The sequence below is a fragment of the Macrotis lagotis genome, chromosome 1 (genome assembly GCF_037893015.1).
Source record: "Macrotis lagotis isolate mMagLag1 chromosome 1, bilby.v1.9.chrom.fasta, whole genome shotgun sequence".
Lineage (NCBI taxonomy): Eukaryota > Metazoa > Chordata > Mammalia > Peramelemorphia > Peramelidae > Macrotis > Macrotis lagotis.
The window spans coordinates 888,692,571-888,705,022 of record NC_133658.1 but is presented as its reverse complement, the minus strand read 5'-3'; the positions used below and the strand labels follow the sequence as shown (position 1 = coordinate 888,705,022).

The window sequence follows — 12,452 nt, the reverse complement described above, 5'->3', positions numbered from 1 at the left end:
TTCTGCTGCTCTCTCCTCCCCACCTTCCCTCAGACGCTTCACAAAAGCCGCCTGGGAAGTCAGTAAAGCATAATCAGATAATTAAGGAGCTGGCTAATTCCCCCTTCTGCACAGTGGTGTGGGAGGGCAGGCTTCAGACGAGCTCTGTACAAAACAGCACGGATCAGCATGAAGGGCTGGGGAGCAGCAGGGCGGTGCTGTGGGGGAAAAGGGTTCCCCGCTACAGTCCTCCTCCTCCTCCCTGGGGCAAAGAACCAGATGCAAAGAGCAGCAAAGGACCCTGGAGAGCTTCTCTTTCAGCCTTGGGTCCCACCCCCACTTGACAGGAGAGGAGAGCCCCATCCCCCCTCCAAAAAAATAACTGGTGCATGAGGACCCTCCCCTCCTCTGTCCCCGAGCCCCCCCCCCCAATATCCCCAGTTGCCTGCTGGGGGCCTCCTGCAGGCCCAACTAAACTCATCATCTTCCTCCAATATCAGTCTCCCAAACTGTCCAGCCCACCAGCACCACCATCTTCCCAGGCACCTGGCCCAGCTCATCCTCCACAACTTCTAGCCAGTCAGCTCCGTCTTGTCCATTCTCCTGTCACTACCTCTCGGCCGCTTCTGTCCACCCATGCAACTGTCCACCACCCAGCCGCTAGGTGCTGCAGAGGGTTCACGGAGATCTGAGTTCAAATTCCTCCACAAACACTTGCTGTGTGATTCTATTCTGCCTTAGTTTCTCCAGTTGTAAAGTGGAGATGATAAGACTACCTACCTGGCAGGATGATCCTGTGAGGATCAAATGAGATGTCTGTAAAGTGCTTGGCACATCGCCTAGATAGAGGAAGTGACTGATAAATGTGCATCTCTTTCCTTCCTTCTCCACGGCGATGCCACTTAGTTGTATTATCTCTTCTTTGCACTCCATTTCTCTGCAGTCTTTTTCTTTGCCAAACCAGTCTCCAAATTGCCAAATTGTTAATCCTGATCCAGTTCTGACCATGCTTCTTTCCTGCTCAAGAAGCTTCAGGGGCTCCCTCTTACCTCTATTTGGTATTTAAAAGCCTTCATAATCTGACTCCAATCTATCTTTGTAGATAAGATGCACAACCCTCCTCTTGCATTTCAGCTGGACACCAAACTTCCTGCTCCCTCCTCTGGATCACCCAGCCTTACAATGCACTTTCCTGGGGCGGCTAGGTGGCGCAGTGGATAGAGCACAGGCCCTGGAGTCAGGAGTACCTGGGTTCAAATCCAGTCTCAGACACTTAATAATGACCTAGCCATGTGGCCTTGGGCAAGCCACTTAACCCCATTGCCTTACAAAAAAAAAAAAAAAAAGAATGCACTTTCCCTACCCATTCCACCTCTTAGAAGCACCTGCTTCAAGACCCAGCTCAAATGCCACCTCAGTCGGAAGAGAGAGGGAGAGAAGGAAAGAAGGGAGAGAAGGAAAGAGGGAGGAAGGGATTCAGGTAGATGGCACAGATAATAGAGCACTGGCCTGGAGTCAGGAGGACCTGAGTTCAAATTTGATCTCAGACATTTAATAATTGCCTAATTGTGTGACTTTGAGAATGTCACTTAACCCCATTGCCTTAAATAAATGTTTAAAAAAAAACAAAGAAAAGGAGGAAGGGAAAGAGGGAAGGAGTAATGAGGAAGGAAGTAATTATGTACTAAATCACTACTATTATGTATTTGGCATAGGTCTTAGCACACTGAATTCTCACAGCCACCCTGGAAGGCAGATGCAGTTATTATTCCCACTTTACAGATGAGTTAACTGAGACACACCAGGTAAAGTGACCTGCGGGGTTCCCCAGCGCTTCCCACCCCAACCATGGACATCCATTCTGATGCCCACAGGCACCCCTGTGCTCCCACTAGGTGCAGACAGACTTACTGAGGAGCACTTTTTCCTCTTGTTAGCAATCCCTCCAAACCGAAATTTCAGCCCAGCCATTTTTTTCCCTTTGCCTTTTTTCTTTCCGTCCTTGGAGCCTTTGATTTTCTTCCTCACGCCGGGCCCTAAATAAGACAGAACATGGGTTACTGCAATTGCCCAGCCCAGCTCACACATTACCCCCAACACTCTCCCTATGCCAACCCTGCTGGCAGGGAAGAAGAGTAGACTTCTTGTTTTAAGACCTCATCTTTTTTTCAGTTTTCTGTCCCCACAGAACAGAACCAGCAGCAATGGATGGAAGTGAGTTGCCTTGGGAGGTGCTGGGCTCCCTTCCCCAAACATGTCTATAGACAGAGGCAGGATGTCCCCATTATATTTACTAACTGTGACACTGGGCAAGTCATTTCACTTTTATCTACCTCAGTTTCCTCATCTGTAAAATGAGAATACATGATGCAGTAGCTAGAGCACCAGCCCTGGAGTCAGGAGGACCTAAGTTCCAATCTGACCACAGACACTTAATAATTACCTAGCTGTATAACCTTGGGCAAGTTACTTAAGCCCAGTGCCTGGCAAAAACTAAAATAATAATAACGATAATAATAACAACACCTACCTGCCAGGGTGTGGCAAAGATAATGTGAAATATTATTTTTAAAGTGCTTAAATGGTATAAAAAATAATTATTTTTATGTGTGTTTGAAGGATTAGCACCTAGAATAGGTCACTGATTGCCACTGGTTCCCTGTGATTTCTAATCAGAGGTGCCACTTAGCATGAGTAGACCCATTCTATTCCCAATCAGGGTAAGGGATCATTTTTGAATGTTAGGAACACTGATTTCCCATGAAAAAAGCTTCCTTTACCAATGAAAATTAGCATGCAGAATATCATTCAGTAACAAGGATCCAAATAAAGGTACCTTTCACCCTGCCTGGAGTTTCCTCCCTAACTCTCCCCACCTGTCCAGATCCTAGCTGGTCTTCAAAGCTCAGATCATAGACCACCTCCTCTAGGAAGCCATCCCCAAAGCACATTTTCTGAATTTAAGAAGCTTCAGGGGCTCCCTCTTAATCTTAAGGTAAAATTACAAACCAATTCCTGTCTAATAGCTCCACTAGCCCTGAAACTTACTTCCTGACAACATCTATAATGATGCTTGTGTTGGGGGCAGCTAGGTGGCACAGTGGATAGAGCACTGGCCCTGGAGTCAGGAGGACCTGAGTTCAAAGCCAGCCTCAGACACACAATAATTACCTAGCTTGTATGACTTTGGGCAAGTCACTTAACCCCATTTTCCTTGTAATAACCCCCCCCAAAAAAAAACAACCAAAAACCATAATGATGCTTGTATCAATGGGTGTTCTATTGCTCTTCTCCCTTTCTTGCCTTGAAAAATCTATCTACAATTGCTTTTAATTCTTCTCCACTCCTTCCCTACCCGGCAGTCAGGCTCCAGACATCCCCCAGCTGAATGAATCTGCTTTCCCTTCAAAGGTCTCAAAAATCTCTTAATCAAGAAAAATGTAAATAAAAACAACTCTGAGGTAGCACCTCACACTTATCAGATTGGCCAATATGAAAAAAAAAAGGAAGATGGTCAACGTTGGAGGGGACATGGGAAAATTGGGCTACTACTAAATTATTGGTAGAGTTGTGGATTGATGCTCTAGTCACTCTGGAGAGCAATCTGGAACTTTGCCCAAAGGCAATAAAACTGTCTATCTTTTAATCCAGCAAAAATATTACTAGGTCTGTATCCCAAAGAGATCATTAAGAAGGGGGAAAGACCCACATGTACAAAAATATTTATAGCAGCTTCTTTTGAAGTGGCAAAGAATTGGAAATTGTTGAGGGGATGGATGTCAATCGGAGAATGACTGTTTCCCTACCATTTACAGCATGATTTTTGAATGTGATGGAGTACTATTGTTCTATAAGAAATCATAAGTAGCCAGACTTCAGAAAAACCTGGAAAACTTATATGAACTGATGCTAAGTGAAGTGAGCAGAACAAGGAGAACATTGTAAGATGATCAACTATTCTTAGCAGTACAAAAATTGAAGACAATTCTAAACAACTTGTAATGGAAAATACCATCGACACCCAGAGAAAGACCTATGGAGCCTGAATGCAGACCAAAGCAAGTATTTTCAATTTTTTTCAATTTGTTTTATGCTTTATTTTTTCCCATTTCCTGCTTTTTTTCCATTTTGTTCTGACTCTTCTTTTACAACATAATTAAAATGGAAATATGTTCAACATAGTCATACATGGATAACTAATATCAGATTATTTGCTGTTGAGGGGAAAGGAGAGCAAAGGAAGGGAGAAAGAAAAATGTGAAACTCAAAAATCTTACCAAAACATTAATGTTGAAAATTATCTTTTGCATGTAGTTGGAAAAATATTTTTTTAAATCTCTTAATCACTCAACCTCATGGTTTTTTTCTCAATCCTTTCTCTAGATCTCTCTGCTACATTCCTTCAATACTATTGACCACTTTTTAATCCCAGGTACCTCTGCTCAAAAAACAGGCTTCAGGAGAAGATACAGGCAATAGGAATGATGTCTGGGATGAGAGAACAAGGAAGTCACACTTTGGGATGAGACCGAGACATGGGGTAGAGAGAAGATTGAGGGGTGCTGGGGTAACCTGAGGAGGGACTGCAACCCTCTAAATATTGACATAAAAGCCCCAGGAGGAAAGTTTTGAACAAAACCATACTGCCCCCCACCCTAATTTCATCTCCCTCTGTATAACAATATTCAGTTCTATGAAGAATTGTGATTTTTCTCCCTCCACCAAAGCAGATTGAGACCCTTCTATTCCTAAGGAAATGTTCTATGAAAATTTCTAGAGTTGAAAAAAATTATCAACCTAAAGTCAGTCTAGGCCTGAATGAGCCTCTCTGAACATTACTGCAGTTGGTCCTCCAATAAAAGCCACCAGTCCATCCCTAGGACTTTATTTCTTTACATGTTGGTGGAATTTCCAGGGGGTGTTTGTTGGTGCTGTCTTTTCTCCAGGAACTGGAGAAAATGCATTTTTGATTGATAATGGAGAAGGTAGAGGGACTGGACCCCATGATTTCACTGTTACAGGAAATCCCTGAGTGAGGAAACATCCCCCCCCCCAACAACATATTGGCATCTTCTCTGTTAGAGAGAATTCCCTGAGGATGCTAAGAGGTCAAAGAGGACATGCCCTCCAGTTTGTGGACCAGTATGTGTCAGAGCTAAGACTTGAACCCAGGACTTCTTGGCTTCAAGGTCAACTGTTACCACACAGTCACAAGGTATGGTAAGCATACAATAGGATGGAGGGATATCCTCATCCCCAAGTGCAGCTTCCCCATTCTCTCACCCCAATATCCCTGTTGCCTGCATCCCTCTATGTAAGTCTATGATAGGAGGCAGTGTGGTACAATGGGAAGAGCTGGCCATTAGTCAGAGGACTTGGGTTCCAGCTCTGCTTACTGCCTGAGTTGCTGCCCCTCCCTGGGCCTCAGTTTCCTCATTTGTAAAGGAGGAGAGGAAAGGACTAGGTTACCTGTGAGGTCCCTTCCAGCTCTGCATTTAAGATCCTATGATACACAAACTCTTACGACTACCTGGGGAAGGAGGCAGGGAAAGTACATCTGAGGAAAATGAGGCCCAGGTAAGATCTAGTGCTTCCCTGAGGTTATGCATAAGAGAGCCAAGAATGGCACACTCATGCCCAGAACCCTCTATCTGGGGTCATTAAAGACTCTAGTCAAGAATAGTAGTAACTCATCAGAAAAGGAGCTTCTTGAAGGTAGGGACTATCATTTGCCTTTCTTTGGTTCCAGGCCCTTAACAAAGTCCAGCACACAGTAGGTGTCTAATAAATGCTTGTTAATCAGTTGAGTGGGCAGATGCATCACTTACCTTTACCCTCCTTGGTCTTGGCTTTACGGATGGGCATAGGCTGGATGGGCTGAGGAGGACTGACAGTCAGCGGTGGGGCAATGGTGACGGTCTCCACGGCAGCAGCCACCGCCGCCGCTGCTGCCGCTGCTGAGCTCCCCTTAAATGGGTTGTTGGCACTAAACTCTCGCCACTTGGCCCCCAGCACCGTCATCATCTTTGACATGGGGATCTTGGGGTTCTTCTTGGCAATGAGAGGTCTGAGCAGGGGAGAGAGGCAGGAAGAGAATCACACCCAGGCCGCCAATGTTGTGCCATCAAACAATTAGCTCCTGCAAGCTCAAGGCACCTCAGTTCCTCTCTTGGGTGAAAAGAAATCCTAGCTCCATTCTACAGACTGGAATATTAAGGCATGGAGAAGGGGAATGGCCTAAACATCTACTACAAAGAATTGAAGATGAAAGTCAAGAACAAAACTCCCATTTCCTGATTCTTCCAGTTCAATTATCTACTGATGAACCAAGAGAAAATATTTGTTAGGATGGGGTCTAGAACCAGACGACTTGGGGCAGCTACAGGGTGCAGTGGATAGAACAGCAACCCTGGAGTCAGGAGGATCTGAGTTCAAATTCAGTCTCAGACACTTACTAGCTGTGTGACTTTGGGCAAGTCATTTAACCCCATTGTGCCACCAAAAAAAAAAACCCAAACTAAGAATTAAATAGTGACTAGAGCTCTGGGAAATGCAGTTAGGAAGAACTGAGTCCAGATCCAGTTTCAGATATTTGCTAGCTGTGTGACCCTGGGCAAGTCACTTACCTCTCAGATTCCTCAACTGTAAAATGAGGATAATAATAACACCTAACTCTCAAGTTCACTGTGAGGATCAAGTAAGATATTTGCAAAATGCTTTGCAAATCTCAAGGTACTACATAAATGTTCATCATTATTATTAGATTAACCAATTATAAACCACAGGAAAGAGTAGGTCCATGAGGCCAACTTTGGCCTGTTAGAGCAAGGTTGTTACAAATCCCTAAGAGACTGACTCCAGAGACCAGGGTCAACAGAAGACAGGAGGTCAATGGCCTTAAACTGGATGGATCCCAGCCTGGGGCCAGATAAGAATGGGCAGCTTCTCACTTCTGTAAGACCCCCCCCCAAAAAAGAAGCAGTTATTGGAGGAGAAAATGCTACTGACCATCCCACTGTGGTGCCTTACCACCAGACCCCAGCCCAGGTGCTGGGAGATGTCAACAATCACCAGCTCTATTCTCAAGAATCACTGATCAACCGAGGTTTTGCCCAGATCAAAGAATCATCCATTTAAAAACTGGAAGGGACCTCGGAGATGATTATCTAATTTGAGACTAACTCCCTAGAAGATAAAAATCATACATGGAGACTTTGAAGGGACCATCGACGTCATCTGGCTCAACTCCTTCATTTTACAAATAAGAAAACTGAAGCCCAGATTGGTAACTTCCCAAGAGTCACATAGTTAATAAACATCTGGGTACTTCCTGAATCCTAAACTACTGCTCTATCCACTCCACCATATTGCCTCTCCTAGAATCATGGACCCCAGATTTGAGAACCAGAAGGTACTCAGAGACCATGTAGTCCAGCCCCTTCATTTTTACAGATGAGAAAACTGAGTCCCAGATAGGCTACGTAACCTACCCAAGATCCCATAAACCCAACAGCAGACCATACAATAGAGAGTAGTGATAAAAATCCAAGGCCTAACTTCCAAATCTCCTGGTTTTCCATCATATCATCTACTAAGACCTAGAAAGCTACAGTAATTTTCCCTAGGTCACACAAGGGTAGTTAATACAAGATATGGGATTCAAACTACTCCTGAAGCTCCAAACCCAGCACTCTTTCTATAATTTCTTTTCTTCTTGCGGTAATGAAGAATTATTTTTCCAATCCCATTGGGAATTCCCCACCCCACTCCACCCTACACCCCACTCTTTGATCCAAACTGACCTTTCTCATGAAAGGTGTCAGACAACTGAAATAACTAAACAATGACTATGGCTTACTAGGCAAGTCCTAGGAAGTTGTTTGAGGCATGGGAACATCAAACATCCTGTGCTCATTCAGCTAGATTTCAGATCCCCAGGTCTATTCTCATGAAACTTCATCTCCTCTCTTTAGTACTTTGCAACGGCTATTTCCCATGCCTAGAATGCTTTCCCTACTTACCTGTGCTTTAACAAATCCCTTTCTTCCTTTAAGACGTAGCTTGAGTACCACACTTTGTTCAGTTTTCCTGGTCCCATGAATGGCTAATGCCCTGCCCCATTCCAGTTAAACTATCTTATAGGTAAATATTTTGCATTTATTAGTACTGTTGCTGTTATTTAGTCAATTAGTCATGTCTGACTCTTTGTGAACCCATCTGGAGTTTCCTTGGCAGATACTGGAGTGTGTTGCCATTTCCTTCTCCCGCTCATTTTACAGATGAGGAAACTGAGGCAAACAGAACAAAGTGACTTGTCCAGAGTCACATATCTAGAAAGTTACTGAAATCACATTTGAGCCCAGGTCTTCCTGACTCGACCCAGACTTCTATCTCATGCACCACCATCTAGTTATATTTATGCATATGTATTATTATTTGTACTTTGTTTTCCTCCTTGATTAGAATGTAACTTCCTTAAGAGTAGGGATGATTCAGGGGTGGCTAGGTGGCACAGTGGATAGAGCACCGGCCTTGGAAATCAGGAGTACCTGGGTTCAAATCTAACCTCAGACACTTAATAATTGCCTAGCCATGTGGCCTTGGGCAAGCCACTTAACCCCACTGCCTTGAAAAATCTAAAAAAAAAAAAGAGTAGGAATGATTCCATACTTAGATCCCCATCCCTGGTGCAGTGTCAGACACTTTTGAAATGTTTAAAGAAAGCTTGCTGATGGATTCCTTGAGGACAGGAACTGTTTTGTTTTGTCTCTGTAGCACCCCCAGCTTCCCATTCTGCCCGAATGCCCTACACAGAGCCTGTAATTTGTGAATTAAGCAAATTTAGCCCTCCATGGACTTGCTCTGGGGCTCTCTAGTCCCATCTCTTGCCCAAATACTACAGGTGATCCCAAGGGGCCCATCACTTCCCCAACAGGTGCTTACCTGAGAAACTGGCTGAAGGCTTTGTAGTTGGTCAGAGTGTGATAATCCTCTTCTGAGAAGAGGTAATCCACATCATCCAGGCCCCACTCCTCCATGAGTTGGCCTGAGGACTTGGGCTCCTAAGGAGGAAAAAGAGAAGATATGGAAGATATGGTCCTTTGGCGGGGAGGGGAAGGTTTATAGGCATAATTTATAAAAGAAAAGAGTACTCTCAAAGCTCTCAGAAAACTGACAGATTTGTTTGACTTTCCCTAGGATGCTCAGAAATGAGATCCATCAAGGATCATGTCACTAAGAAAACCACTGAAAAAGAGAAAATCTCGCAAGGACTAGAGGGTAGATCCCTCCAGAGGAGTAACCAGATCCCAGGGAGACAAGCTACCTATGTCAATATGGCAATCCAGAAGGATTTTAGTCCCAAATTCTAAACTTTCATTATTGTTTGAGATCCCCAAGTTAGAGGTTTTTTATAATATGGTAGATAGAGTGCAGGGCTTGGAGTGAGAAGGCCTGGGGATCTGAAATCTAGCTGAATGAGCACAGGATGTTTAATATTCCCAAACCTCAAACAACTTCCTAGGACTTGTCTAGTAAGCCATAGTCATTGTTTAGCTGTTTCAATTGTCTGACACTTCATGACTCCATTTGGAAATTTCTTAGCAAAGATACTGGTCTTCCATTTTCTTCTCCAACTCATTTTACAGATGAGGAAACTGAGGCAAATTAGATTAGTGACTTTCTCAGGGTCTCCCAGCTGGTAAGTGTCTGAGACCAGATTTGAACTCAAGTAGATGAGTCTTTTTGACTCCAGGCCTGGTGTTCTATTCATTGCACCACCTAGTTGTCCAGTAAAAAATGTTGTTGTTGAGTTGTTTCAGCCATATCAGACTCTTTATGACCCTATTTGGAGCTGTCTTGGCAAAGACACTGGAGTGGTTTGCTATTATCTTCTCTGGCTCATTTTACAGATAAGGAAACTGAGTCAAATAGGATGAAGTGACTTGACCAGGATCACACAACTAGAAAATGCCTAAGGCCAGAGCTGAAGTAACAAAGATGATGCTTCCTAATCTCAAGTGCAGCACTCTAATGAAGTAAAGTTCTCATACTTGACAAAATTCTCAGGACTTTTGAGTACCTGCATATACCCAAGCTGTTCCAAGCAGGAGGTTCCCTACCTTGACCATTCTCATAATGAGCACCAGTGCATGAGCATCATTTTTCCCTCCACAGTCTCTTTTTTGTTTGTTTGTTTTTTGCAAACAGTGGGTTTAAGTGACTTGCTCAAGGTCACACAGCTAGATAATTATTAATTGTCTGAGGCAAATTTGAACTCAGGGACTCCTGATTCCAGGGCCAGTGCTCTATCCACTGTGCCACCTAGCCACCCCCCCACACACACACAGTCTCTTAAAGGAATCATCTTTATTCCAAATGTTTCTTTGGGATTCTGCATTCCCCCATCCCCACAGAATTCCTTTTGTATGTGATTTTCCAAACACCCAGACCTACTCAAATTCATGAACCATATTGCCTCTCTGCCAACTAGTAACTGAGAATGAATGTCATGTCATTTAAGAACAATTGATTCTTATGTCAAAAGATAAGAAAGAAAGGAAAAAAAAGAAATCATCTGAACACTCTCAAGCTCAGAGAGGGAGCAAGTATTTATTAAGTAACTACTATGTACTAATTTTTTACAAATATTAAATTTGTCCTTATTGTAGAGCTCAAATCTATCTAGTAAAATAATATAATCAAAAGAATGCTATGTGTTTATATCCCCAGGGTTTAGCATAGTTCTCGTTGTTTGATTGATAATAATAGTTGACATAGAAAGTTTTGAAGGTTTCCAAAATTCTTTATAGGGACAGCTAGGTAGGGTGGGGGATAAAGCTTCAGGCCTGGAGTCAGGAAAACTCATCTTCCTGAGTTTCTAGTCTGACGTCAGACACTCCCTTAATGTGTTACCCTGGACAAGTCACTTTACCCTGTTTGCCTCAATTTCCTCACTTGAAAAATGAGCTGGAAAAGGAAATGACAAATCACTCCAGTATCTCTGCCAAGAAAACTCCAAATGGAATCACAAAGTCAGACACAAATGAAACAACCAAATAAATAACAAAGTACTTTAAATATATGATCCCATTTAATCCTTACAACATTCCCCTCCTTCCCCATTATCACATACCACAGGTATTATTATCACCATATTACAGGTGAGGAAACTGAGGCCAAAAGAAGTAAAGTGATTTGCCCAGTAGCACAGTTAATATGTCAGAAATTGGCTCCTTCTAGTCCAAAGATCAGCACTCTCCCAATCCTAATTTTAGTTACCTTTAAACCTCCATCTTCATTATCATCGTCATCTTCATCCTTCTTTTTCCGCTTTGATTTTTTCTCTTTCTTCTCTTTGAGTTTCTTCTTTTTCTTTTTATTAGGAGAATAGTCACTCCCCTCACTATCAGATTTCTCTTCCATCTCCTCTTCATTATCAGACAGTTCATCATTGCTCCCCTGGAAAAGGATAATTAATAATAAAAACAGTAACAGCCTACATGTAAAAAATACTTTAAGATCTCCAAAGCAGGGAGAGAGGGGCAGCTAAATAGCCCAATGGATAGAGCACCAGCCCTGGAATCAGAAGGATATGAGTTCAAATCCAACCTCAGATACTTAAATATTATTACCTAGATGTGTGACTTTGGGTGAGTCGCTTAACCCCATTGCATTGCCAAAAAAAGAAAAAAAAGACCTACAAAGCAATCTGTATATATTATCTCACAACAACCTAGGAGGTAAGTGATAAAGCTATTACTGTCCTGTCTATAATATGGAAAATACTTGTATCATCATATCCTGTTTTTATAGAAAAGTAAGAAAGGTTCAGGGACACATCAGGATCACCCAGCTAATAAGTATCTGAGGTAGAATTTTAATTGAGATCGTTCAGCCTCTACCCACTATCACAAACTGCCTTTTGAAAAAAAACAACTATTACTTTCCCTGTGGGCTTTCCTCTGGAAACATAAATGGACAAATACCAGTTCCTTTTCTAACCTGATCCTTCCTATTTACCAGCTCAGTCACTTCTCCCCAGATACCAACTGATAATCAAAGGAAACATGGTCAAACTTGGGCACAAGGAAGGTTTAAGCCAGACCAGTTAGAGGCAAGTTTTCTATTTTGAGGAGTGATTGGCCAGCATGAAAAAAAGGCAACACAAGCAACCCAGAGAGGCTTGTCTTTTGAAAGGGACTCCCCTGTTGGTGAGGCTAACTGCTGGTGATTTGGATCACCTTCTGTGCTCTTTTATTCAGTTCTCATCAGCCCCAGATGCTGATTGAGTTTTTATATACTTCTGAATTTTAACTAGTATCCTCAGACTCCACTTTTGCTTTGCCTTGGAGCTATTGCCACAGAGGACAACACACACACACACACACACACACACACACACACACACACACACACACACGCTGGACATCTAGACCCTCTGCACCAGGATCTGGGGAGTCTCTTTAAACCCT

The 12,452-nt window shown here is 43.1% G+C and overlaps 1 protein-coding gene across 9 annotated transcripts in view; it reads right to left on the bottom strand.

Moving 5' to 3' along the window:
- Nucleotides 1–12,452, bottom strand: part of CHD5 (chromodomain helicase DNA binding protein 5) — a 164,166-nt gene that overhangs the window by 78,492 nt on the left and 73,222 nt on the right. For all 9 annotated transcript variants that reach the window (XM_074218613.1, XM_074218609.1, XM_074218618.1 and 6 more), the window contains exons 3-6: nt 11,260–11,439; nt 8,923–9,041; nt 5,808–6,046; nt 1,891–2,015 (exon numbers count right to left, since the gene is read on the bottom strand). In XM_074218613.1, coding sequence (XP_074074714.1) covers nt 1,891–2,015; nt 5,808–6,046; nt 8,923–9,041; nt 11,260–11,439 — 663 coding nt within the window. The remainder of the gene's footprint in view (nt 1–1,890; nt 2,016–5,807; nt 6,047–8,922; nt 9,042–11,259; nt 11,440–12,452) is intronic.